Raw genomic sequence first — 26,104 nt, 5'->3', positions numbered from 1 at the left:
TAACCGGGTGCTCCAGGCGGGCTTTGGCGGGATTCGGAAGCGAGGCGCGCACATGGCGCCCCAAATCTAAGCTTAAAATTGGAGAAAATTTTGATAAAGTCAGGGTGAGGTCGGAGTGAGGTCAAGGTCATCTTCGAGTACGCCCTAAGTCACTTCTTGTCACTCACTGATCAAGTCACTGTAGTAACAGCACTGTGCCTCCTTGGTTGTCTGTCATTCACTTAGCAACTACAATCACTAGCGTCCTTGCGTTCTGGTTCCCTCAGATGCACCGTAGAGATCTGTTCCATTTGAAGCCGTTGCGGAGGAGTGAACCACTATGCGGGATCACACGATCAAGAACGACTCGGTAGCGCTGTCGCTGCCGCCAGGAAAAGCGGCGATGTCAACCTCAAAGACGACAGCGAAGTGGAACACGAGCAGCCTGGGATTGCGCGTGGGTGCAGATGCGGCATCAGCCGCGATATCAAGTGTTCTGGTCGCGCCGATTATCTGTGTGATTGACAGGTACGTTTACAAGCCTTGATTGACACAGGGAGGCCTCTAACATGTTGCCAGATCCATTATTGAGAAAGCAGCAACTGGAGAATCCCTCTCGAGTTGCTTCAAACGCTCCCTCGCTCCGCTGACGCGACCACACTCCTTCCTTGCCTCGAGACCATTCCTACTCATCTTCGGCTTGTATTTCGCTACCTACTTCACCTCAAACGCTGTCGACACAGCCTCTAGCACACTAAAGGACAAGTCCGCGAGTACAGAACACCCCGGCACTCCCAAATTCCTCGCTGCATCACTTGTCAACATGACCTGCTGCGTCTACAAGGACAGTCAGTTCGCGCGCATGTTCGGTGCGGCATCTGCTTCACCTGCGGCAGCAATTCCGAAGCTCAGCTATGCTCTGTTCGCCGCACGAGACAGCATGACTATCTTTGCGTCCTTCAATGCACCATCCATGATTGCTCCGAAACTCAACGAGCTCTCCCCCGAAACCAAGCAGCGCTTTTCACGTATTCTGTCTACGGAAAGTGGTCGTCTCAACACTGCACAATTCGTTGCGCCGGCAGCTATGCAGATCTTCAGCACGCCTATTCACCTACTAGGGCTCGATATTTACAATAGGCAAGGTCGGATAGGGGTTAATGAACGGGTCGCGAGAATACTACGGGACTGGGGCGTCAGCGCATTTGCGAGGATGGGTAGGATTGTGCCGGCTTTTGGATTTGGCAACGTTGTCAATAGGAAGGTCAGAAAGGACTTTATGGACAAGCTTGATGCTTGACGACGGTATCATGACACTGGGAGGGCACTGGAGAGCTCTGTACAACACTATCGGCACAGCGCGGCGCATACGGCATTCAGAATGAGCATTTGCATTGGTCCAGGAGGGCTTCAGAAGGTCAGCAAGGGATAGACCGGCATTAGAGACAAGTCAGATCACCAGAGCGCATGCATACGTGCACATACGAGCCTATCGAGACCGATACGGCACACAGAGGGCGCCTCAGGTATTCGAAAGTCAGAATGAAAGCATTCTCGAAATTCCCCACGAAGATCGGCAGGATCGTCATCTTTCTCCAAGAAGACGATATGGCCTTATCTGGTACCTCAATTTCTTGTTCCTTTACTTGCTTGCCCTGGGAGACCTGATGCACTGCACAACTCTTCTAGCGCACTAATCTGAGCAACAGTCGTGAAGATGAAAGGCATTGCCAGCATCAGCAGGTCACTGCTAAGAACTAAGCCACCGCGCCAACTCCTCCATCTCACTCCCCAAACCTTTCGCCCAGCATCAACCCTCCAAAAAGCGAAGCCAACCATAATCGACCTCTCTCGCCCCCTCCAACACCGCTCCCCGTGCCACCCCTTCCACCCGCCCTTCGTCATGACAGCCTGGGACACCCACCAGCCCAAAATCGCCGGCAAGACCACCCTCCGCTCCGCCTCCTACTACATCTCCATGTCCGACCACGCCGGCACACACATCGACGCACCCAAACACTTTGACCCTACCCCTGGCGCTCTGTCGGTGGACCAGATGCCGCTCGAGGATTTCTACACCGAGGCGATCTGTTTGGACTTGTCGCATGTTGAGCTCAAGGCGTCGATCTCCGTGGGGGAGATGGAGGATGCCCTGGCGAAGTCTGGAGAGGAGATCAAGGACGGCGACACAGTGCTGTTGTACATGGCATTCAACAAGCGTGTTTCCACCGAAGATACACGCTGGCAGCATGACTTCCCGGGTCTGGCGCTGGAGTCGGTGCACTGGCTGGCGGATAAGGGTTGTAAGATCTTTGGCGTCGAGGCGATCAGCCCGGCGCCGGAGGGGGAGCTGAATTTTCAGGCGCATAACGCTTGTGGTGAGAGGGGTATCACGCATATGGAGGGGTTGGATAATTTGGAGGCGGTGGTGGGCAAGGGGAGATTTACGTTCATGCGTTGCCGTTGAGGTTGGTAGGCGCGAGTGGGAGTCCAGTGAGGGCTGTCGCGTTGTTTGACTGATTGCTGGAAGCGCGAGGTTTAATTGCGAACAGCTGGAGTCCTCCCTGGTATCTGATGTGGGCGCAGGCACGCTACCTGCAAGTGGAGACAATCACAGGGCAACTGCACCTGATGGGATATGTGATGGACTGTTGCAGCTTCCTAACACAAGCGACTTGTGTTGAGTGCTGCGGCAGCGAAGCCGGTGACACAGCAGATCAAGTGACTCGCGGCGCAGAGAAGATTTCCGATATTCTCGCGTAGCATCAGTCAGTATCTACCTAGGCTCACGCTTTGCTCACTATTCGTACGAAATACATCAGTGGAATCTCATGTCGCTCACTTGAAATCTCGAATGCCGCCGTCGCCGAAATGCTGAAGACCGGTACGATTACATGCATCGCCATGCTCAACGCTCAACCTCAACGCCATGCAGGTGAATTTCTGAGCCCATGCTGAAGTGTCCATAGCGCGAACTCCTGTGCAATGCCAGACTGACCATAGAATGACGGTCCCTCACATCTGCACCTTCAGCAGATATCGCAGCCGCAGCTGATTGACGTCGTATGCAATATACTCATTGTACTGCAGATAGCCGGCCTTGTCCAGCTGAGTGTTAGGACCGACTGGACCTTTCGGCATCTTGACACCTTTCAAGTCCTCGTGGACGCATCCGGCGTCCTTCCAGCTTGCGGTACTGTCTGGCCAACGCCCTTGGTCGAGATACAATTCGTCTCCTTCGCCTTCTCTTCGGCGTGGTAGTCTCCGCTGCTGATCTCGTACATTGGATCTGACAGCTCGGCTTCGACGAGAAGCAGGAGGCCAGTGAAGTTCGAATTGTAGGAGGCGCAGTACTGGGCCGATTTGGATGAGCAATCTGCAAGATAGACACCCTTGCCGAAGGCGTAGCCACTGACGGGAGCCTCGGGCGGCGCGATGCGTAGACCTTGTGAGAGTATTCCGCCAAAGTTGGTACTGCGAGAACCGTGCCATAGGAGGAGCTTATTCGAGGTTGTCAGCTTGGCGTATTTGGACTTCTGAAATCGCTCCTTCTCGCCTTTGCGCTCGATGCGGAAAATGTCTTGAACCTTGTAGGTAAATCCATGGGTAGCGCCGACGGTATCATTTAGGTAGTCTCGAAGGTGCTTGAACTCGCCTGAGTCGTTCTCAAGTGGCGTCATCTCTGACAAGTTGAGTCCGTCAAATTGCTTGTCGATAAGGGCAACAGTCGCTTCATCGGGACTACCCTTAGCGGACTTGATCGTATCGGACACACACATCTCCGCCAATGAATCCTAGTAGCATTAGTAAGTACACAGCAACGTTGCATTTGGAGGACATACCAGCATGGCTGCCTCATCGCTGACCTTATCGAGATCATCAATGCTTTCAGGCTTGGCTCGGCCCGTGATGTGAGGAATGGTGGTGTAGTATTTGCTTGATATCTCGTCGCACACCCAGGACCAATGTTTGCCGTACTTCTCCATTGCAGTGTCTTTATTTCGAAGAACTTCATCGATTTCTTGGAGGATATTGAAGCCGGCCTTGAGTGTAGCCTTGGACAATTTGCCGAGTGGGAGCTTCTCGTTGTTCTAGATCGTCGTCAGCACTTCCAGTCTCAGTAAGAAAGACGGCTAACTTACATATCCCATCTGCCGCATTGTGGTCTGGAAGTGGTCATCGTTAAAGATGAATTTTAGCAGTTCCTGGCTCTGGGGCGGCAATTTGCTCTCCACGACAGGGTTGTTGTCCTCCACTTTGACTTCTGGTTCCTCTTGCACGTCGTAGCTCTTTTCGAGATATGTGTACTTCTTCTCCTTGGGTGGGTCTTTTCGATTCTCCCACTTCAGACCAGTCTTGTCTTTGAACTTCTTGCCGAAGTCTGCCATGGCGTCCTCCAGAGAACCATAGCTATTTGTGTTGGATTTGCCCGTTTCGCCGACTCTGCCCCATCGTGTATGACAATAGTATGATGTGCCTTTTGGCGCTTTGATGAGCTGAATGAAGTAAAACTGCTGAGTCAGTAAACAGTGGGGGCAGAGAATCGTTGAACGCACTTTGTTGTTATTGTTGTTGCCGGTGATATTGGTCTGGTTGAGACAAGCATCGTAGACGAGGCCTTCATCGTCGACGTATACGACACCATCTTGAGAGTGTCAGTCATCGATCGCCATGTTGACAGTTGCGCACTTACTGCTGCTTGCATAGAATTGCTCGTCCAATTGGACTGCAAGATTCTTGGCCTGCTTCGGATCTGGCGCCGGCGATGATGAGAGCGAGTTCAAGAACTCGGCGTCTGCAATCTTTTGAGTCTTCTTGGTCGGTGCAGAGGACGTAGCGGCATCTGCTTTGCGCTTTTTGGGCGGCATGTTGGTGATTGGTTGATGAGATTGAAGAACAATTCAAGGGAAATCGAAAGCTTTAGAATGTGCTCGGATCGAAGATAGTGGGTGGTAAGAATTACAGTGAAGCTCGGAATTGCATGAAAAAGTTGACCGAGCGCGATCTGGCATGACGCGTCGGCGTGCAATCGCAAATTTCAACAAAGCAGGTGAGACGAAGGCAGGTGCAATTGCCTCGTGGCTTCCGGGAGCTTTGGTTTCACCAACCAATTGGAGATGCTGCAAGACCGAGTTAGTCCCAGAAAGTGGAGTCGTTTGCCTGCTGTGCCTGCCTCAGTTGCCTAAATCTGCCTGTAGGATCCAGAAGTTTCAATTATTGGTCTCGGATGCTCTGCGACAGCAACGACCGTCCTGCGCAGGTTGCCGTATGATCTCGAACTCTGCCATCTGTTCTGAAGCGTGAGCTACGATAGAGCGAATGCAATGCATCTTGCGGAGCGCTTTGTCTTGTTGTTGCCCTGCTTGGTGGCAGCGCCTTTCAAATAGGTAAAGGGTAGCGGCGTCCAAATGGTGCAGCAATTTGTATGGCGTTGTGAATCCCACAAAGCACGACAACAAGAGATAGTTAGGTACGGGCTGCAGTAAAGCTCGACGTACAACTTCACATACGTTACTCAGGCGGACCTGGGGTGAGTGTGATTGGCTCGGATGGACATTTCCTGCACCATGAATCATTGATCAATTAAATTCTCTGGTAGAAACATGACGGCCCGCTGCTGGAGATTTTAGTGGAAGCATGATCTCACATCCGATATGGTAGGTAGTCATTTGTGAACCAGCTGGAGCGCAAGCAAAGGCTCTGTGATTTATGACGTCGTGTTGATGTCGGTAGGTCATCGATGCCCGAAGCAGAAATAAGATCCATCTTTCATCATCAGTCGTTGTTTCGTGTGTTATATTCACACTGTGCTTTGGTTTCGTCTCATTCCCACTATTGTAGAAACAAAAACCACCATTCTTCCCTGCCTGCTGTCGAAATTTTGATAAAGGCCCATCTTCGGTAACCGATCGAAGCCCAAAATGGCAGACAACCGAGCAAACAAGAATCCGGAATCGCTGACCAACCAGGGCGAATTCATGCCTGGTCCTCCTCAGAGCGAGCCGCTCACCACACAAGGCGTATGTTGATCTCCGTTATTTCCATCATCGTAGCCAGCGAGGGACCCATCTCGTCGGGTTTTCATGAGCCAGTTCATCCTCTGAGTGCTATGAGCATCGAGCCTGCTGACACACCCCATAGCACCAAGTCGGCCTCAAAACCTCCCCAGCAGACCACGCCCCTGAATTCTCGGCCACCGCCCACCCGCCCGGCACAGCCCCCAAAGCCAACACCTTTACACCCAACCCGCAGGGCGACGACGCCATCCCAGGACAAGCCGACAATGACTCCGCGGTCATGCGTGCTGACCCGCTGGATTTCCCCGGCGCGACATCTGGGGACGTGCACACCGGCATCGGCAAGCCGAGCTCTGGCCAGACGTCTAATGAGCTGCACCGGGGCGGCAACCAGCCCAAGGGTGGTGGCGGTTCGCAAGGTCTGCAAACTGGGGACAGAGGCGTAGATTCGGAGCTGAGGAAGTTGGGAGAGGAGCGGAGTGTCAAGGACCAAGGCAGTCGGGTTGAGAGGGAGCATAATGTCAGTCTGGACGGCGCGGAGACTAAGGATCCGGTTGTCTTCAAATAGGTGGCTGCTGGGAAGCTTTGTCGCTCGACCGACACTGTACTGGGCCAGGAGTATTCTCCAAATTGGAATAACTGCGCCTTATGTCAACCAGGAGAACTCTGTCGTGTGGAAGCTGCGGTTCAACGGCCGTGTGCTGGGAATCGAATTGCTTTGTCAGTCACCTCTGCGTGAATCTGTCTACTTCGTGAGAAAAGGATGTAACGATAACTGGTGCTGTGATTGCGCTCAAGTAAAATTGACGTCCCATCGATGGACGTGCTCCGGTTTCTGTCCCTTGATCGCGACCTTGAACTTCAACAGGATCAGTGGAGCTGGCTGCTTCTTTGATCCACGATGATTATCAGCAATGTGCGTGGCCAACGCGCGACCAGTCGAGAAACTGTTGTTGGATCCGTGCGCTAAACAGAACAAGCAAGCATACTTTGACGTTGGCAGCGGCGGCGACGCTCTAAGGTTGCCGCCGCGGGAGCTGTCTCGCCGCCTTGGCACGTAGAGATGCGACTTGACCAGAAAGGCCGACTTGTACTCCACTTTAACATTTGGATGCGATCTGATTTCCTCTGTTGAATGAATGCTGCTGTGTAAGGACGAGTTGACGTGATAGCGAAGCCGGAAGTCGCAGCTCGTGCATTTCCACCACAAGTACACGCCTTGAAACTCTGCTAGACGAGCGATGTTGTCTGTTAGAAGTTCTCGCTCCGAGACGTGGGCAACATCGCCGCGATCGCGGCCGTTGATCATCTGAATGGCGCCGCGACAGATCTGACCAACCTGATTGTCGCGCCTGTCCTCCGGCTTGAGTTTGTAGCGGTCGGTCAATTGCGCTACCTTCGTTTCTTCAAGCTGCTTCTCCCGGAACTCAAGCAGATCGTAAATCGTGCCAAATGGCTTGCGCTCCTCCAGGCGTGGATCATAGTGATTGACGAAGAGCTGGTCGACACCATGGATAGCGTTGAGGAGCTGGACGATCATGTCCATCAGATACTGCGCTGCCAGGGCATCGGAATCTTCGATGAGGTATCCGAGTTCCGTATAGTCGATCTTTTCGAGTACCGTCAATCTGTTGTCAAGCTTTGCCAGACGCGGGTCATATGCAGCCAACGCCGACGGGGTGGGCTCTGGGTAGATGTAGTAATCAATCAGCGTGTTGGTCTTGCGACGAATCGCTTTGACTTGGGTGCGTAGGTCCTGCACAGCGACTGAGGGCGCGATGCCCCGCGCTATGTCGCCCATTGTCGATAAATTGCTGAGGTGTTGACACGTGTATTGGGCAGTAATGCGGCGGCGCTTCTCAAGGGGAAGCGAACATGCGACCTACCACGTTGAAACAGAAGTATTGAGGTGCAGTTGGGCGCATGAAATTGTTATTATGTCTTTCCGATAGGCAACACCTTCGTCAAGGTGGAGAGATCGATGGCCCATTACCTGCATTTATGAAGCCGCTCGCCTGCCTTACCAAAATCACCTTTCTTGCGGCAATCGAAGAGAGGGTGAATTGGGCAAACGCCTAGCGAACTTGACCCAAAGGGCTGCATTTTGGTCACGCGGTGAGAGCCGCGCCGCTATCACACTCGAGCTGTCTTTAACGAATCATGGAAGGCACAGAGACCGGGTATGCGACGAAAAGGCGGCAGAGGCCTCCAGAGAGGGGAGAAAGGGAAAGCTGCTAGGGACGAACACCGCCACCCACCTGTTCACGCTAGCCCAGAATGAAGAATGTGGGAGAGGATTTTTGGTTCATACATTTTTGCTGACACCAAAGTTCCTGTCTCTTTGCATACGCGCTGCATTTGTAATTGAGGTCATCGAGCATGCCGACAGAACTGGAAGAGGTAAGCTATCAGCGCTCTGGCAACCGCGACGCCGCTTTCTCTAACGACGTCAATCACAGCTGGTCGAGTTCCTGCACCACGGTAATACCCAGATTCGTCAAATAGGTAGGCGTCAAATTCCAGCGAAGCAGGCCGGAGCGACTGACATGGTATTCGAGCGTGCGAAAACCTGGTTGGATATTCGTCACAGCCGGCAATATTCAAGGCACACCAGTTGCTGCCCATCAAAGATCTCAAATTGCTTATACGGGACTATCCGGTAGGTTTGCCTGATCTGCCTTGTGGCGGATGCGTCGTTGTGACACAAGCCCAGTCGATATTCTGACATCAGCCACAGGCGATAGCCAAGAATGCTCTCACAATCTTGATCAACTTGAGTAGCCATGACGAGGAGATCAGGGTAAACCTGGCCCAGGACGATAATGTGGTCAATGACCTGGTTCGGAAAGTCGCAGTAAGGCGCTCATTTCACTGCACGCCAGAGCTGACGCAGCATGGTAGGATCCCAAAGAGCCCAATCCGTCTGAGCTGTGCGAACTTCTGGCGAACCTCAGCGCAGAACCTTCCCTCTCCCGTCTCCTCACCATCAAGCGCCCGCCGACAACCACATCCAAATCCGACATCGCCCTCAACCAACTCCTGGATCTATTCGTCTCCAGCCCGTCCAACACCGCCTTTGATCACCTCAGCTACCTGCTGGCATCTCTATCAGGCACCTCCGAGTCTGTCAGGAAGTACTTTGTCCAGCCACAATCCTACGACGATGTCACTCCCCTATCAAAGATATTTGTCTTCACGGATCATCCCTCTCTGATCCGCCGCCGAGGCGTGGCATCCACGCTCAAGAACGTATGCTTCGAGATCAGCGCGCATCCGGCTCTGCTGTCCCTTCCTTCTGCCTCGCAAGCAGAAATGGACATCCTGCCATACATCCTCCTCCCCCTTGCCGGCAGCGAAAGCTTCCCAGACGACGAAATGGAGAAGATGCTACCAGATCTGCAGCTTCTGCCGCCAGACAAGGAACGCGAGTCGGACAACGAGATACTGGTGACGCATCTGGAGAGTCTGACGTTGCTAACGACGACAAGAGGGGGCAGAGATCGATTAAGAGATGTGCAGGTGTATCCTATAATCAGGGAATGTCATGCTCATGTGAAGGATGAAGCGGTAGGGGAAGCAATCGAGCGATTAGTGAATGTCTTGATGCGAGATGAGGAGGGTGAGAATGGACAAGGTAGGATAGACGAGGATAGAGAGGTTGAAGAAGTGTTGTGACAATAAATGTACGGCAGACCCCCTTTCAAGATCTGGTCGTCTTCAGGCGTATGCAGTCATATCTGCGATCCAGCCAAGCTACGAGAGCAAGAGCTGAGCAACGTCGCCAACGTGCACTTGTCAACTTCTGCAGCGTCCTCCCTGGCTAGGGTTTCCCGTTACGTCTTTCCTGGTGTTTCAAAGCTCGAGCAAGGCTTATCCCAAACTTGGTGACTTGATCAGGGAAATAACAATAGGCTTTCAGCGCCCTCCCCAGCTTGAAAATCTACAATGAGCAGCACAAAGGCCTGCAGGTGGTCAGCAAAAACGCCCAACCTCGCAGCCTTCTCCAACCCACTGTCACCGAGTTCAAGCAAAAACGGGTCAATTCACCTGCAAAATTGAATCCATGGGTGCGGTGCTGGGGCTGCAATCAATTGCAGCATACATATGTTGAACGCCGCTGCCCTAGATCCCAGTCGACAACTTCTGATCCCAGCAGAACATGTCCACCGAATCAGTGCCTCACGTCCTGCTATTCACCTAGACGCAGGCCTCACCAACACTTACAGCTTCGCCTTTGCATCTCCCCTCAACTCCGCCCCAGCGCCCGCAATGCACAGCTTCCCAGTCTCCTTGACCTTCGTCTGGAACACAACCGTGCTGCCCTCCTTCCACATCTCAGTGACCAGCGTCTGGCCTGGCAGCACTGTGCCCGCGAATCTGACCTTGATGTTCTTGAACTGCCCGTACGTCTGCACAACATGCTTGCCGCTGAACCCAAAGAAGCACAGACCGTGCAGGATCGGGATCTTGAAGCCACCAACCTTGCTGAACTCCGGATCGATGTGCAGCGGGTTGCGATCGCCGTTCAAACGGTACAGTGCGGCCTGATCATCAGTAGTCTTCTCCTCGACCACGGCATCAGGTGCACGCTTGGGCGGCTGGTGAACAGTCGTGGCCGCGCCGCGGTTGCTGCCCTTCTTGGGACCACCGAAGCCGCCAGAGCCTCGGATGAAGACGGTGGACTCGTTGTAGAAGAGGTCTTCGCCAGTGTTGGCGTCTTTCGTGACGATGCCAGTGACAATGACGCCGGCAGCGCCTTTGTCCACGACCTCGACAAGTTTCGGATAGGAGATGGTCTTGGCTTGTGTTGGGATGGGGAACTTGCGAACTTCAAGGTATTGTTCGCCGTGCAAGAGCATCATAGGCGAGAAGTTGGGGACGACTTCGTCCATGGAGAAGGGTGAAGAGGCGCCAAAGAAGGGAACGACACCGAAGGTGGGCAGGACCTGGAAGTCGCCGTTGTTCTCGTAGACGAGTGGCAATTCGGTGCGTTTGGCGCCGAGGGAGAGGTTGTAGAGGATGACGTCTCGGTCGTCGTAGGAAAATTCGGTGCCAGAAGATTTGGCGTTCTTGGCTTTCTCGATCGCGGCGAGATAGTCTGTGCCGGAGTCGGATTTCTTCGACTTGTTCTCCATGTTGGCCATGATCGATTTCAGACCATCTTGACCACCTTCTGGGTAGTCTGCGCGACCATCATCGAAGTCGTTGATCTTCTTCCAGTACTTGACGACCTCTTCCGGGACGAGTTTGACATCGACAGGGAAGCCGTGACCACCGGACCGTTGCCAGCGAGTGCGTGCTTGCCAGCCGCTGCCGACCTCGAAAAGGTAGCCTGTTGGTGGATCGGGCATACGGTCGGAGCAGAGCAGCAAGACTAAGGGCGCAACGTAGTCTGGCTTGAATGCTTGAACAAGCTCTTCCGGCAAAATTGTGCGAGTGAGAGCCGTGCCGGCATTAGGCGCGATCGTGTTGACGAAGATATTGTTCTTGCGTCCCTCGAGGGCTAGGGCACGAGAGAAGCCGAGTATGCCAAGCTTGGCGGCAGCATAGTTGGCCTGGCCGAAGTTGCCGTAGATGCCACTTGTGCTGGTCGTGTTGACAATTCTGCCGTACTTCTGCTTCAGCATGTATGGCCAAGCAGCCTTGGTGACCTTGTAGGTGCCGTTCAGATGGATGTTCAGAATGATATTCCACTGGTCATCGGTCATATTTGCGAAAGCCTTATCGCGAAGTATACCGGCATTGTTGATGAGGATGTCAACGCGGCCGTAGTTGTCAATCGCAGTCTTGACAACAGCATCACCATCCTCAACTGAGGCTTTGTTGCCAACGGCAGTGCCACCAAGCTTCTGGATCTCCTGTACAACCGTATCGGGGTTGACGAGATCATTGACGACGACTTTTGCGCCGAGTTTGGCGAAGTGCAAGCAGTACAGTCGACCAAGTCCGGCGCCTCCGCCCGTCACGAGGACGACCTTCTCCTTGAATTCGATTTTCTCGCCAGGCTCATTGCTGGGCAGCTTTCCGGCTTCTTCAAGCTTAGCAACCATATCAGCGACGCCATTTGGATATTCGGGCTGGGAGAAGTCGACAACATCGTTCCACTTGGCCAAGATTGCACCTGGAGTCATCGAGTCATCCGCTTTCAGGAGTGCGCCCTTTGCTCGCTGCCACCGAAGCTTAGCCACGTGGCCGCCACCGACTTCGTAGATGCGCCCAGTCTCAACATTGGACTTGTGTACAAGAACTGCAACGAGTGGGACAACCCAGTCTGGCTTGAGGTTTTCGAGCACGTCTGGTGGCATGACGGTCGCTGTCATGCGGCTGGCGGCGATTGGAGCAATGACATTGCATAGAATGTTGTATTTCTGGCCTTCCTTTGCCAATGTCTCGGTGAAGCCAACCTGAGCCAATTTTGCTGCAGAGTAGTTGCATTGTCCGAAGCTACCGAATAGACCAGCTGCGGATGCTGTGTTGATGACTCGTCCATACTTCTGTTTCCGGAAATGAGGCCATGCTGCTCTTGCGCATTTATAAGCACCTTGTACGTGAACTTTCATGATGAGATCCCAGTCATCATCTTTCATGTTCTTGAAGCTGATATCCCGAAGGATGCCAGCGTTGTTGAGGAGGACATCGATGCGACCGAAGGCGTCGATGGCGGTCTGAATGATGCGGTCACCATGCTCGACGCTGTCGTAGTTGGCTACGGCTTTGCCGCCAGCTTTCTTGATCTCGTCAACGACTAGGTCGGCGGCCTATGGTAAGGTAAGTAGCAGACCCTTGTATGTGGCATGTGATCGTACCTTTGTGCCCTGGCCCTCACCCTTGAAAGAGCCTCCAAGGTCATTGACGACAACGCTTGCGCCTCTTGAGGCGAAGAAAAGGGCGTATGCCTTACCCAGTCCACCACCGGCACCCGTCACCACGACTACCTGGCCATCGTATCTCAACTCAGACATGGTTGCGGTTTAATGTATCTGCATGCGGCTGCGGGGAAGCTGGATTTGGCCTGGGGTAGGATGTCTTATTTGTAAGTGATAGAACCAGCAGAAGATTGATTATGGCTCAGGAGCAAAGAGTGTTTTGAGGCCAGAGCTACGGCCGTGTAAGGTCTTCGGATCAGAACACCTGTGATGATGGACGACGACTCGCGACACATCTTCACCTGGAACCGAGCGTCACCTGTTCAACAAGCCGAGGCATTGGCATGAGCACGAAGCCGAAAGCTTACTAATAAGTATAGGGCTCAAAGCGAAGGCAACTAGCGTTTGGTAGGCAGCTTTGGAGAATGTCAATTGAAAGCCGCTGCAAATGGCAATTCGCACATGCTGCTTGTTTCACGGGATCACTCAGCGGCACCTGGACACTCAGCCCCGTGATCCATGCTTCCGATGAGCACCGCTTCCCCATGCCCCAGACTGTGGGAGCGGCATGTGCATGCTCACTTAAAAATCCTCGCTGCCAGCACTCGTGACCGCATCAAGTCTATCTGCAAGTATCTTGTCGTATGGTGAGAGTCGTCGCACAGCTCAGGGAGCTACTAATGTTGTGATCGCGGTTGCTTTTCGCCCAGAGCACAGAGCGGACAAAGTCAGTCCGCCTCCATCGGCAACCACTCCGACGAGAAGGACCATAATTGAGGCGTGTCTCCTTCTTCAATTCCAAAATTTGGCACCAGGTAGGGCACCTCGAGATTAGCGTCTGTCACTGAGCTGTACGCTGTCATGGCCGAAATAATTGACGACAAATCTCCTGTCGTAATCCCGTTCATTCTTTCCCATCTCGCAAAGCACCGTGAGAAGCAGCCAAATAAACCCTTCTTCATCGGCCTCAATGGTGTACAGGGCGCTGGCAAAACAGTGCTCGTCACTGAGCTCAAACGCACACTCGCCTCGAAGGGGCTCAAGCCTGCCGTGTTCTCCTTAGATGATCTATATCTCACGCATGCTGATCAACTAGAGCTTGGAAAAGCCAATCCGTCCAACCCATTGCTCCAGCATCGCGGTCAGCCATCGACTCACGACATCGCGCTCGCATTGTCAATATTTGAGGATTTGAGTCACAATCGACCGACCAAAATTCCGCAGTACAACAAAGCCCTCTTTTCTGGAAAGGGCGACAGACTGCCTGAAGCAGAATGGGAATCAATCACGGAGCCTGTAGACATTGTTCTGTTCGAGGGCTGGTGCGTCGGCTTTCAACCGCTACAAGTCGATGAGCTCACGCGCAAACATGCTTCAGCGGCTAGTGCTGCCGCCAACGACCAATATTCTTATACAGGCCGACTCGGTCACAACACTGAGGAGTCAGTGACAACGATCAATACAGCATTGGACCAATATTCACGACTCTGGTCTTACTTCGACGTATTTGTACATATCGATGCAGCAGATCCATTGTTCGTCTACAAATGGCGACTACAGCAGGAGGCGACTACTAGGCGCGTGCGAGGTGGCGGCATGACCGACGACGAAGTCACTCACTTTGTTGACGGCTACTTTCCTGCATATGAGCTCTATACCGAGACGCTCAGAAACGGTATATTCAAGCCGAATAATCGAGTCGCTGGCGGTTCGGGAACAGCAGATTGGAAAGGCCGTCAATTGAGACTTATCGTCGATGAGAACAGAAGAGTGAAGGAGGCAATCACCATATAACAAAAGAGCTGGTGAATCAACTAAATACAAAACTGCGACAAGAACTGCGTGCCGGGACACGCTGCGCAGACACAACGGTAAGGCCCACTATTTTGTGTTTCTAAGGGCCAGATCATCCAAGTATGCCCACCTTCAATATTGGGGGCTACTCGCACAGCAAGGCCTCCCTATCCTCGGAACCCTAGACAATAACGTCTTTTCGCCGTGCAAATATATGGTCGGACGAGAATCACTACCTCTGACCGCTGGGAATGACAAGACAGCACGAGCCGCGAGATCACACAGCCCAGGAGCATGTCTTTCGCTACCTTCTTCTCGACACTCTATAATTACCTTGTCAATGAAGTACTTGCGGGCTACTATAACCTCCACTTCCGCCGAACTAGGTCACAACCCAAGCTCCGACCACTCCCACCGCACATCTCTCGCCACTTCATCCCCAGCCTATCCTCAGCCGAGGGTCGGCTTGGTCAAGACTACCGACTCGAGCTTCTGGTCTGCTCGGCAAGCAATCCAGACCCAGATGCCTACCCCATACTATTCCAGCACGGTGTTTTCGGCCACGCCTCCGTCTGGCTTGAGTGGATGACTTGCCTGCGCGCACACAACTACAGCGGCACGACTTATGCTCTTTCCCTCCGCGGTCACGGCGCTAGCTGGCTGCCTAGCTCCTGGTTTGGAATGGTCTGGGGCGTGACACACCAGGACATGTGCGATGACTTGCTCGCTGGCATCAACGCTGTTCGCGCATTCGAGTCGGGACGGCCGCCAGTCCTCGTGGGCCACTCTGCTGGTGGCGAACTCGTCCAGTGTCTCCTGTCGCGGTCACTTATCACTACCCCAGCCCTCGGACTGATCGGAAGTATTCCTCACTTCGGCGCCGACCCATCTTCGACAATTGGGCTAGGATGGATCCTTTGGTCAATCTGCGTCTAGTGCTGCATGCCTTGCATCCGAAGAGTAACATCTCCACGCCAGAGCTGATGAGAAAGGCTTACTTCGGATTGGATACTAAGCTGGAGGATGTGGAGGAGTTTGGGAGATGGGCACCGGACTATGAAGCTATGCGGTGGCCGTTTGCGACACTGGGCAGAAAGGACGGTACCGGAGTGTTGAGAAGGACGGAGGCTGCAGATGTGGTGCCTAATATCACGGATGACGGAGGCCGCTAACTGAAAGGAGACAGAGTATTGCTGCTGAATGGAAAAGCGGATATATTAGTCCAAGGAACGGCGGAGAGAATGGTGGCGGAGTACCGGATGGCTTTCGAGAAGATCAAAGGTGGTAAAGATCGCGGTATTGCTTTCGTGGAGATCGACAGAGCGGGCCACCATGTGCAGAACGATGTCCAGCTTGGAGAGGGCGCTGAGGCGTTGCTAAGATGGTTGCGACAGATCTGAAGGAAAGTGCTCTAGCTTCAGTGCTGGTGTGTAGGCTCCCCGTCCTCACGATTGTATGGTAACGTTCTTATTCAGCACGATGCCCATGTGCGTGGTGCGTCGTCAGAGTAGTCAGAAGTCGCTTGGTCGCTCAAGTTTGCAGAGTAGGCCAGACTGTGTTGTGTTCGCTCATGCTTCCCGTGCCACGTCGCTCGACACGAGGTGAAGAGAGAGATCTTCAGGAGAACCAGCGCCAAGGGCTGCCAGCCTGGAGACCTCGACTAAGCAGCTTCTGGCACCGCGTCCGGAGAGCTTTGGCTCTACCTGGATTGAAGAAGCCGGCGGAAATGCTTGCACCGCACGACGATCTGCAATCGGCAATCTCCACTGGCCCGAGGGATCAAAAAGACAAAAAGCGAAACGCAGCGTGTGCTGCTTGAAGTGCCGAGGAACATGGGACTCGAACCCACAGCCTTAGCTTGCCTACAGGTGTTGAATAGGAGAGCCTGAACTACTGATTAGAAAGAGTATTTTAGGTCGTCGTTTTTGCACTCACTACGCGCTACCATTGCGCCAATTCCCCAAATCTGTGTGCGAAATTCGAACGGATTTTACCGCAAAAACGAGGTCAATAAATATATAAACTTCTTGAGTGTTTAAGCCCTACAAGCGTCGGAAACAGAACGCGCTCGACCTACTCAGAAGAGGTTTCGTGTTGCGCTGGGACTTTAAGGCGAGGACGACACTCAAAATTGTGCGTATGCGTGCCGCCGTACCCGACCTTGGGCATTGCCTTTGTTTCTCACGTGAACCGGTACATGATGCGTGGGTCCAGACTTCGATACTTGATGGGTGAAGGTAATCTGACCTGATCTAGCACCTGAACTTCAGATCGCGCAAATAAGGTCTGAATCGGCTCCACTGTTCCCGATCGCGCGACTTCCTTCTAGAGTCCCTGTTGCCTCTTTCCTTTCTCTAAGTCGTCGTCCTCACAGTCTCTGAGTCCAGTACTCTGGGTTTGCGCGAACGAGAACAATTCCCGGCTCGAGTGGCAAGGAACGCGCATGGCATCGGCCCGCACCTTCTGGCGCACATCCCTGTCGTCAAAGTCCGATCGCGAGGATCTCGCATGTTGATAGGTCATATTCAGCAGGCATGCCGTTCTCCCACCACAGCCACTCAGGGCAATTCTGCCCTGGACATGCCGTGAACACGTTGGAGGAGGTTGTTCAGACTGCCATCACCAAAGGGTTGCGCGTATTTGCTCTGACAGAACACATGCCCAGGCATGAGATTGACTTCTATCCAGAAGAGAAAGATGGCAATTACAGTCTCGAAAAGCACTACGCAAATGAAAGCGCTTATTACGCTGAGGCAAGTCGGCTACGAGACAAGTACAAAGGCCGCATCGAATTGCCGATTGGCTTCGAAAGCGACTGGATCCGTCCAGAATCCCGGGATCTCATCGAGCGGAGCATCAGCGGTCATTCATTCGACTTCTTCGTCGGCTCTGTCCACCATGTTCATACCATTCCTATCGACTACGACCAGGGCATGTATGATCAGGCGAGGGAGAAAGCTGGCGGATCAGACGAGCTCTTATTCCAAGATTACTTCGATGCGCAACTCGATATGATGCGAGCAGTGAAGCCTCCGGTGATAGGGCATTTCGATCTCATTCGCCTCAAGAGCGAGGATCCCAACAGCACCTTCACCAAGATGTCCGGGGTCTGGGGTCGAATTGAGCGAAACCTGGATTTTATCGCTGCCTATGGTGGAGTCTTAGAGGTCAATACCGCAGCTCTACGCAAAGGCATGCGCGAACCATATCCGGGTCGAGCCATATGTCAGGTGAGTTGTCGTTTCAGCTGATGATTTGACTGACCGCCTTGACCAGCTTGCATTAAGCAAAGGCATTCGTTTCTGCTTGTCCGATGACAGCCATGGTATCGACCATGTGGCGTATGGCTTCGTCGAGGCCATCGAATTCGTCAAATCTTGCGGTATCACCCACCTATGTTATGTCAAACATGTTGACAGTCCGGCGAAAACAGTCGACCACAGGTTCGCAAATATGGAGTTCGGTATAGCCGCCCTGTCTGATCTACGAGATTCGTGAAAGTAAAGTATTGAACGGCAGTACTTCTGCGAGCTAATGCAGAGCGGGCATGTGCATATCTTTCTCACCAACCCCAACGAGAAAATGCTTTCTGCAGTACCGGAGCACCAAAGTCCGCCCTTTTCGTGTACAAAGCCGCAAGGCTATGCCGTGATCAATCACGGCCTCTGTCGAATCTGTCAGTTCTGCACGATGATCCAGCGATCAAGCTGTATGTGACGAGCGATTGACGTGGAAATGTAGTTCCAGTGAACTTAGCATAAAGTTAGAAGGTCATCCAGCTACGATAAGTGATACGGCTCAGAGATCGCATTGGCAGCAAGTGGTGCATGGAACTTGTGCATGCCCAGCAAGTTGGCAGCAACCAGGTCCGCGAGTGTTAGGCACTTGCATGCTCGAATGCATCAGCGGTCACAGTTCTAGGGAGGTGTGGTGCACATAAATGATTGCTGATTGGGTGACGACGGGCCGGCTCCGGCTCTTCAGTCGCACGTTGCAGCAAAATGAGTGGTTACACTCACATGTTCGCCAAATTATTTTGAATACGATGTGTGGCCTCGCCATGTGGTTTCGGATCCACGACCTTGTCAATCTGCATTCTCGGATGCTCAAACATACCCGAATTGGTCTGGCTTCAGCCTCACTAGAAAATAAGCAACAAAACCAACCCCGGAAGATAGAATAGCTCCAGGGAGCATTTTGCTGTCGTGCAATATGGAATTTCCTTCCGAAGCGTGACCAAAGACTGTTCTCTCCACATGCGACTCGCATTGATTTGCACCCAAGGGCAAGTAAACTTTTCGCCCTGGAAATCGGAACCAAGCTCTGAGTCGCCCCTGTTTATGGACTAGTAGCACTGTATACTGACGCCAAAAGCACGAAGTTCAACTGACGGCTCTAGTGCGGGCAACTGGGCAACTGCCATTCCTCAGACACGATGGCTGGCAGGGTTAGCAGTGTCCACCGCGATTGCGTACCGAGCAAGCTGTCACAAAGGCTCTCGCTCGGCTTAGCTTCACGCACATCATTGTCTTTCGCTCCTTCCATCATCGAAACCTTCCGCCGACTTCCTTCTCAAGCTTATATCTCTACCCCTTGCCCCTCCAAATACTTCTTTTCTACCTCAAGATCACGCGCACTCAAGACCACAAAGCCTAGTCTTCAGTCAACCCTCCCGCAAAGCGTTTCACTACCACGATGGCCACTGAATTGAAGAAGGAGATTATCAAGGAGGGCAACAAGACCGACAAGCCTCAGAACGGCGACACTGTCACCATGGAGTACACCGGCTGGCTCTTCGAAGAGGGAGAAGAGAAAAACCGTGGTAAACAGTGAGTTGCGAACCTACAGCGGGTATCGTGCCTACTGACCAATTCAGGTTTGACAGCTCTGTCGGACGTGGTGACTTCGAGACGAAAATTGGAGTTGGTAGAGTCATCCAGGGTAAGACCGCTTTTCGAAACCTGCTCGCACTCCTGTTTGCTGATGCTATACACAGGCTGGGACCAAGGCGTGCCGACAATGACCTTGGGCGAGAGAGCTGTTCTTACCATCCCGGGGTGAGTGTGGATAAATTCCAAATGTGACGAGCATCGGAGCTAACCAGTTTTCCTACAGTAAAATGGCATATGGTGACAGGTAAGCTATACGAAGCTGTCTTTGCGTTACACAGCATCTGCAAGATCTGGTTCGGAGTGTTTAGATCTCGTCCAACGCTTCGATCGAGGTCGCGTGCTTTCCAAGGAACTGGGACTGACACTTCGTGCTCTCTAGAGGCTTCCCGGGTCTGATTCCCCCGAATGCTACACTGATCTTGTGAGTAACCCAAGCATTTCCCTCTCATTCACGTTTGCATCTCCGTTGCATTGTTGCTAGCATCGATGCAGTACCTTAACCATGTTCCCTCCCTGCGTCATACCTACGCCGCCAGCATCGTCACTAACGAATCGCAGCGAGGTCGAACTCAAGGGCATCAACAACAAGCGTGCCTAGATCATGAATAAGGCTGTTATGCACAAGTGGCGTTTCACATATTCTTTACAGCACATTGGGTGTAATGACGGCCTTGTGCTGGGTGGTGGGCTGTAGCGGATTGATGCAGGTTGGCTCATGGCGTTACAGCCAAGGGGATATGGGTTCAGTATCTTAGATGGATCCAAGGTCACTGCCTTGGGTCCCGGACATATTTTCTGCTCGACGGCGTCATTCCCTGCATATCAAGAGCGTGGTCCGCTCCAGACCAGCAAGGTTGACCATGCGCCTTGACCGCCCAGAAAAGTCCCCAGCTCTTACATGCTGGGACTGAGAATGTTGTGCGCTTGGCGGCAATGTCGGACTTTGCCCCTCCTTCTGCAGATACTACCCCGCCATACAGCCACACAAGCATAAAAGGGGAGTACGATTCGATGAATGTCGGATATACCTGCCCTTGTGAAGAAAAAGCGCATCGTGTTCGGCAGGTACCTAGGGCTCTTTGAGGTAACGCTTAACGTCAAGAGCGTCCCTATTAGACACAACACCGGTTGAACATTGTTCGATCGTGTGCCAAGGGCATGGCTTCATGATCACTTGCAATCATACTTGGAACAATTTTGACCTTCGCTTTCTGCAGCTGACTCCGCTCTCTCGCACATCCCTTGAATCACTTGATCCGAGACTTTATGCAGCCCGGAACTCGGCCGATCATGACGAAGTCATCAAGCTCATGAATCTAACCGATTTCATCCTGCAAGGGGACTCTGCCTCATGTCAAATCTCGGAGATCTATTTCCTCAACCCAGGCAAGACAGCCAAGACTTCAAGTACACGCAATCGAGTATTACTCGTGGCAAAGCGTAGATTTACCAACCAGGTCTGGACTCTGCATTCTACTCTTGGCAAACTCACGACTTCGGAGGCAAGTAGTAGATCGCTCAGTTAGGTTGATCTTGAGGCCTAGATGGTTTATGGTGATCGAAAACAAGTGCAGGTCTGTCGACGAAACGATGTTGCGCTGTGCTCGCAGTACGATTGACATCCTCTGCGCATCTGGCCGTTTACCTCGGAGACTCCTATCAGCTGCGGTGATTCGATGCTCGAGTCGATGCGCATCAAGAGGTTGGCAGTGTTCCAGCGCACGGAGATGCTGCAGACGGAATTTGATAACATCTAGGCCCGTGAACTAGCACAGAGGCCTCCCTGTGCGCATCATTCAGAAGATATCGAGCCAGCGTGCTTTCCCAGAGCTTTTCCGTTCTACTCATGCTCCGAGCATCGTGATGGAAGAAATGTGGCTTGGACTCTGTCGAAGCCGTTTGAGCTCAAACAGCACGTACGCCAGTCTCCCAGAATTCCCAATCGATCAAATCAAAATCAAAATCGTCCAACCCATCCACGGCGACCTGCTCACCCTCCTCGCTGTGTTTTCCACCGTCCAACATCTGTTGGAAGGTATCAACACACCATGGCGTCTCTAGCGTCTGCTCCCTTGACCCATCGCCTGAGAGCCCCTTCTCCCAACTCTCCCTCCGTTCCCTCCACGCCAGAACCGCCAACCTAGCCACAGCACTTACCTCCGGGAAGTGAATTGCCGTCATCAACTTGGGGTGAACTTCACACACCTTGCTGATCAACTGCCACAAACCCTCCGCTTCCCTCGTTGCTGCTCTATGATGCGCTTCGATCAGAATATAGACTATCGCCGTCCACTGGAAGTAATTCTCAATGTTCCATTTGAACCTCCCCAGTGCTGGTGTCGTTTCGCCCAATATGTAGTAGTCCATGCCCTTTCTGCAGATAGCGAGGAGCTTATCGCGGTTGGCTTGTGGCATGTCTGATATTCGTGAGCTGCGTAGGTTTGGTTGTGCGCCCACGCGTTGCATGGCCAGGAGGAAGACCTGGATTTGAATCTGCATGAGCACGTGTAAAGGGTTAAGGATCTCGCAGTATTGCAGGAACCGGTCGGCGAGCATGGAGCGATAGCCCTCGTAGATGGTGGCTTGGTTTTCGGGCCCGGAGTCGTTCAGGATGATCCAGGTGGCAGATGTGGGAGGTGTGCGCATGCGGCGGGTGTAGTCGAGGACGAAGTAGGACCAGAGCGCGGGAGACATGCTGGTAAGGCCGACGCGACTGGGTGGGAGAGTGGTCATGTCGGAGGAAAAATCCTCGTCATTGAGGTTGGCAGGAAGCTTCACGTCCCAGCCTGCGTAGAGAGTGATTGAGATGCAGCCGATGAGCTGGGAAATGGAGATTTCGAGGTATTGGATCTGCCACCATGTACGGCGGCGTTCTTCGGCTTTGACGACCGGAAGTCCCAGAATGTCGCCGTCTCGGTGTATGCCGATGCGTTGTGAGATTCGAAGGATGACACCAAGGAGGGTGAAGAGGGTTGCGGGCCGGGCGCGATTGCGCATGGAAAGCTGTAGACGCATGAGCTCGGGAGGAAAAGTAAGGTGAACTGCCCACCATGTACATTGTAAGAGCTTGGACTACAAGCAAGGATCTCGTTGAGACATAATTCGCACTCCTCAGTGCTGCTTCGGTGGCCAATTGAAGAGTCCGTAGAGTTGACTCCCGCGATGCTGCGAGCAGGGCCTGACATTCTGGGTCGGACAGACTTAGTGTTGCGAGAGCATATACAGAGAAGCAGAAGCTATGCTCCCCTGCGTCCAGGCCTTCTGTGCCCGCAGAGGCCTTCTGCAGGATAGGCTCCTTCTCCCAGGCAAAGAACATCTTTGTCAATGGGTGGACATTGCTGAGGAACGTGCGCCATAGAGACTGTATTTGCGGGCCAGGAGGGTGTCTTTGGTGCAGGGGACTGTTCTCATCTGATATTGGTGCGCTCTCTAGTATCGTGCTATGATAGCCAGTCGACGGTCCCAATCTTGCGCCCTGATGAGCCTTGACCGGCTCCAAGCTCTCATTTCCAATCGTCCTTGCTTCGCTCCAAGAGTACCATACCGGTCTGCTGCCGTTAGTACAACGTCACATAGATTTCTAGGCCGGTTCGTACGCTTCAATATAGGTCGACTGCTTCTCGTAGTCAACAAGCCCAGCCTGGGGTTGTCGATCGTGCTGGGTACGAATAGCCCCATCGTTGTTTCTCTTGACACCGTAACCGTTATGTCCCAAGGAGGGTTCCACTTGGAATATGGCTGCAGTGATGCTAGGACTGCCTTCGTCTCGGCGCCTTCGGACTAGCGGCACAACAGCCTGTGGGTATTCGCAGACATCACCCTTCCTTCTCTTGCAGTGAGAGCATGGATCGAGTCGATCACATCTTACCTTCCGCGTAGCACATGGAATGCAGCTAAAGGCGTTTGCTTTAGCCTGTGCTGGGGAAGTCATAGGCTTGATGTACTGTATGGGTAGTTTAGACCTTCATAGCCTTCCCTGGCTGGGAGATCCACAAGCAATTTCATGTGACCCGATGCTCAAATGGGACTCATCTGAAGCCTGTCGAACTGATCAATATAGCGACTCAAAATCAGCGAGATTGTCTTGTTTTTGCAGTGATTTCGCCGGCTGGACAAGCAACGACTGATTCTTCATCCGGACTTGGCCACTTTGACCGGGCCATGTGTAGGAAACAGCGATCGATCGAGCTTCCTCGTCTGACGGACCCGAAGATGATGGCCCTAGGCCTAACCTGAAATAGCCTGAAACGGTTCATCAGATTGGTGCCTACTTCCCGCCGCTATAGCATTATACACTCCGCAGACCCTTGCTTTGCCATTCGTCTTCATCGCTGCTTCTTTGTTAGTTCGTGATTCGGACGCTAGCCCGTGCCCGAGATTCGGTCTAGTCTGTTCCGTGCTCTGCCAGATTGCCAGATTAGATCATAGAGTGCCCTTAGATGTCATGTCTGATCAGAGAGTCTCAAGACATAAAGGTGCGAGGAGAGCTCACCACGACACAGCATAATGAGATCGCAAGCACAACTCTTCGCACAAACAACAACATGTCTAATATGGGCGAGAGCAAAGAATGCCAGCTTCAGACGGACGGCGACGTCGAAAAGAATGCTAAAGTAGCAACATCCACACAAACTGAGTATCCTCCTCTGAAAGTGTCGATACCAATTGTACTATGTGTCTATATGGTCGTATTTCTCTGCGCTCTGGTGAGTTCGCGCGCTGTTCGTTGAAGGTCGAGCTGACGCATTTTGCAGGATCGAACGATTATCGGAGTTGCCATTCCTGCCATCTCGAACGAGTTCCAATCCTTTGCAGATATCTCCTGGTACGAGTCAGCATTCTTGTTGACTTCATGTGTCTTCCAGTTGCCAATGGGCAAGGTGTACAGATACTTCAATGGGAAGTGGACACTTGTTCTGATGACAACAATTTTCGAAGTCGGCTCGATCGTTTGCGCTGCAGCACCCACATCGAATGCTCTCATTGTTGGCCGTGCTCTGGGTGGTATTGGCCTCGCAGGAACCACGGTTGGTGGACAGCTGGTCATCACAAAGATATTTCCCCTGAAGGACAGACCAAAGTATCAAGGCTTTATCGGTGCAGCCTTCGGCATTGCTTCAATCATGGGTCCTCTGGTTGGCGGAGCCTTCACCTCGAATCTGACTTGGAGGTGGTGCTTCTGGATCAATGTTCCACTGGGTGGCGTTGCGCTGGCAGGCTTAGTACTCATACTTCCGGCCTCACCACCATTACTCAGGCTCGAAGGCAGCTTCCTCGACAAAGTCAAGAAATTCGACCCAATCGGGAATCTTCTTCTCATACCTGGCGTGGTATGCTTGCTATTGGCAGTACAGTGGGGAGGAGTCGTGTATGCGTGGTCGAGCGCTCGCGTCATCGCGCTTATCGTTCTCGGTCCCGTCTTGATGATAGCATTCGCTGGTACTCAGGTTTGGCTAGGAGAAGAGGCCACAATCCCTCCTCGCATCATTCGGCAAAGAAGTATAGCAGCCGCCACAGTGGCGACGGCTGGTTTCGGAGGTCCCTTGATCCTGACCTCATTCTATCTTCCGATATGGCACCAGGCCATCAAGGACACATCCGCAGGCGCTGCAGGTGTCAGATTGCTGCCATACTTCCTCTCAACAGTGTTTGCAGTCATCGCATCAGGACTTGCAGTGTCAAAGCTCGGATATTATACACCTTTCCTGATCATCGGCTCGGCAATTTCGATCATTGGATCCGGCTTGTTGACGATGTTCCGTGTCGATACATCCAAGGCGGAGTGGGTCACATTTCCGGTAACACTCCTTTCTTCACACACGGTGACATAGCTGATGTTTTAGTTCATCCTTGGTATAGGACTCGGCTGCATCCTCGCACAACCTCAGAATGCCGCTCAGACCGTGCTGTCAAATGCCGACATCCCCACCGGTGTATCGATCATCACATTCGCGACTTCGATTAGCGGTGCGGTGTTCGTCGCTGTCGCTCAAACAGTGCTTTCCAATACCTTGGTGTCAGAAGTCTCCGCACAGCTGCCAGGTTTTGATGCTTCACAGATCACCAAGACAGGCGCAACAGACTTGCGCAAAGGCTTGTCATCACAGCAGCTTCCTGTTGTACTAAGAGCGTACAACAAAGGCATCGACAACATCTTCTATCTGTCACTGGGCCTTGCGTGCATTGCCTTTATTGCATCCTTCTTTGTGGAGTGGAAGAGTGTACGTAAGCCAGAGGACGAATTGTCAGAGCAATCACCTGAGGAGGCTGCTGCCGAGCAAGCTGCAAAAGCGGATGCCAGTGTCAAAAGGACCGAGAGGACTGATAGCTAGGTTAGTGATAGCAAGTGAGAGTGTACGAATTCAGATCATTGTAGCCAGTGGTGTAAGATTGGCCACTACCGCTGGAATCCCCTCGATCACTTGTCCAGGATGTAGGCAAGATTTGTTTGCAGTGCCCGCTCCTGTCTCTGTCACTGGAGAAGCTTCGGGAGGCCTCTGGCAGTGAACCTTTCTGAGAGCCGAGGAGGTGTTCCCATTCCTGCGTCGCGCGGGTC

At 52.8% G+C, this 26,104-nt stretch overlaps 13 protein-coding genes across 13 annotated transcripts; 9 read left to right on the top strand and 4 right to left on the bottom strand.

The window, feature by feature from the left end:
* Positions 1–319: 319 nt before the first annotated feature.
* On the top strand, positions 320–1,279 carry AB675_2182 (uncharacterized protein; the record flags this gene model as incomplete). Its single annotated transcript, XM_018142133.1, has 2 exons — positions 320–507; positions 559–1,279. The coding sequence occupies 2 exons, from the start codon at positions 320–322 to the stop codon at positions 1,277–1,279; spliced, it is 909 nt and encodes a 302-aa protein (XP_018002658.1).
* Positions 1,280–1,882: 603 nt separating this feature from the next.
* Positions 1,883–2,446, top strand: AB675_2181 (uncharacterized protein; the record flags this gene model as incomplete). The annotated part of the gene is made up of 1 exon (XM_018142132.1): positions 1,883–2,446. The coding sequence occupies one exon, from the start codon at positions 1,883–1,885 to the stop codon at positions 2,444–2,446; it is 564 nt and encodes a 187-aa protein (XP_018002824.1).
* A 548-nt stretch (positions 2,447–2,994) lies between these two features.
* AB675_2180 (Poly [ADP-ribose] polymerase 2) lies at positions 2,995–4,847 on the bottom strand (the record flags this gene model as incomplete). Its single annotated transcript, XM_018142131.1, has 6 exons — positions 2,995–3,120; positions 3,177–3,773; positions 3,822–4,070; positions 4,122–4,490; positions 4,536–4,624; positions 4,673–4,847. 6 exons carry the CDS (start codon positions 4,845–4,847, stop codon positions 2,995–2,997), a joined length of 1,605 nt encoding a protein of 534 aa, XP_018003033.1.
* A 1,053-nt stretch (positions 4,848–5,900) lies between these two features.
* AB675_2179 (uncharacterized protein) lies at positions 5,901–6,564 on the top strand (the record flags this gene model as incomplete). The annotated part of the gene is made up of 2 exons (XM_018142129.1): positions 5,901–5,999; positions 6,121–6,564. 2 exons carry the CDS (start codon positions 5,901–5,903, stop codon positions 6,562–6,564), a joined length of 543 nt encoding a protein of 180 aa, XP_018002684.1.
* Positions 6,565–6,789: 225 nt separating this feature from the next.
* Positions 6,790–7,797, bottom strand: AB675_2178 (uncharacterized protein; the record flags this gene model as incomplete). The annotated part of the gene is made up of 1 exon (XM_018142128.1): positions 6,790–7,797. One exon carries the CDS (start codon positions 7,795–7,797, stop codon positions 6,790–6,792), a length of 1,008 nt encoding a protein of 335 aa, XP_018003105.1.
* Positions 7,798–8,375: 578 nt separating this feature from the next.
* On the top strand, positions 8,376–9,671 carry AB675_2177 (uncharacterized protein; the record flags this gene model as incomplete). The annotated part of the gene is made up of 5 exons (XM_018142127.1): positions 8,376–8,396; positions 8,456–8,501; positions 8,555–8,655; positions 8,734–8,850; positions 8,898–9,671. The coding sequence occupies 5 exons, from the start codon at positions 8,376–8,378 to the stop codon at positions 9,669–9,671; spliced, it is 1,059 nt and encodes a 352-aa protein (XP_018003080.1).
* A 545-nt stretch (positions 9,672–10,216) lies between these two features.
* AB675_2176 (Peroxisomal hydratase-dehydrogenase-epimerase) lies at positions 10,217–12,958 on the bottom strand (the record flags this gene model as incomplete). Its single annotated transcript, XM_018142126.1, has 2 exons — positions 10,217–12,754; positions 12,803–12,958. The coding sequence occupies 2 exons, from the start codon at positions 12,956–12,958 to the stop codon at positions 10,217–10,219; spliced, it is 2,694 nt and encodes an 897-aa protein (XP_018002830.1).
* Positions 12,959–13,723: 765 nt separating this feature from the next.
* AB675_2175 (putative kinase mug58) lies at positions 13,724–14,656 on the top strand (the record flags this gene model as incomplete). The annotated part of the gene is made up of 1 exon (XM_018142125.1): positions 13,724–14,656. One exon carries the CDS (start codon positions 13,724–13,726, stop codon positions 14,654–14,656), a length of 933 nt encoding a protein of 310 aa, XP_018002823.1.
* Positions 14,657–14,950: 294 nt separating this feature from the next.
* Positions 14,951–15,828, top strand: AB675_2174 (uncharacterized protein; the record flags this gene model as incomplete). Its single annotated transcript, XM_018142124.1, has 2 exons — positions 14,951–15,465; positions 15,501–15,828. The coding sequence occupies 2 exons, from the start codon at positions 14,951–14,953 to the stop codon at positions 15,826–15,828; spliced, it is 843 nt and encodes a 280-aa protein (XP_018002733.1).
* A 1,362-nt stretch (positions 15,829–17,190) lies between these two features.
* AB675_2173 (putative histidinol-phosphatase) lies at positions 17,191–18,154 on the top strand (the record flags this gene model as incomplete). Its single annotated transcript, XM_018142123.1, has 2 exons — positions 17,191–17,886; positions 17,933–18,154. 2 exons carry the CDS (start codon positions 17,191–17,193, stop codon positions 18,152–18,154), a joined length of 918 nt encoding a protein of 305 aa, XP_018003025.1.
* A 1,197-nt stretch (positions 18,155–19,351) lies between these two features.
* AB675_2172 (uncharacterized protein) lies at positions 19,352–20,146 on the top strand (the record flags this gene model as incomplete). Its single annotated transcript, XM_018142122.1, has 6 exons — positions 19,352–19,485; positions 19,533–19,597; positions 19,653–19,713; positions 19,772–19,792; positions 19,928–19,969; positions 20,107–20,146. The coding sequence occupies 6 exons, from the start codon at positions 19,352–19,354 to the stop codon at positions 20,144–20,146; spliced, it is 363 nt and encodes a 120-aa protein (XP_018003089.1).
* Positions 20,147–21,453: 1,307 nt separating this feature from the next.
* AB675_2171 (uncharacterized protein) lies at positions 21,454–22,864 on the bottom strand (the record flags this gene model as incomplete). Its single annotated transcript, XM_018142121.1, has 2 exons — positions 21,454–22,551; positions 22,598–22,864. The coding sequence occupies 2 exons, from the start codon at positions 22,862–22,864 to the stop codon at positions 21,454–21,456; spliced, it is 1,365 nt and encodes a 454-aa protein (XP_018002701.1).
* A 1,228-nt stretch (positions 22,865–24,092) lies between these two features.
* AB675_2170 (putative HC-toxin efflux carrier TOXA) lies at positions 24,093–25,880 on the top strand (the record flags this gene model as incomplete). Its single annotated transcript, XM_018142120.1, has 3 exons — positions 24,093–24,254; positions 24,303–25,346; positions 25,392–25,880. The coding sequence occupies 3 exons, from the start codon at positions 24,093–24,095 to the stop codon at positions 25,878–25,880; spliced, it is 1,695 nt and encodes a 564-aa protein (XP_018002768.1).
* Between the last annotated feature and the right edge of the window lie 224 nt (positions 25,881–26,104).

This window comes from Cyphellophora attinorum, assembly GCF_001299255.1.
Source record: "Cyphellophora attinorum strain CBS 131958 chromosome Unknown Contig6, whole genome shotgun sequence".
Taxonomy (NCBI): domain Eukaryota; kingdom Fungi; phylum Ascomycota; class Eurotiomycetes; order Chaetothyriales; family Cyphellophoraceae; genus Cyphellophora; species Cyphellophora attinorum.
This window is presented reverse-complemented; position numbering and strand designations above follow the sequence as displayed.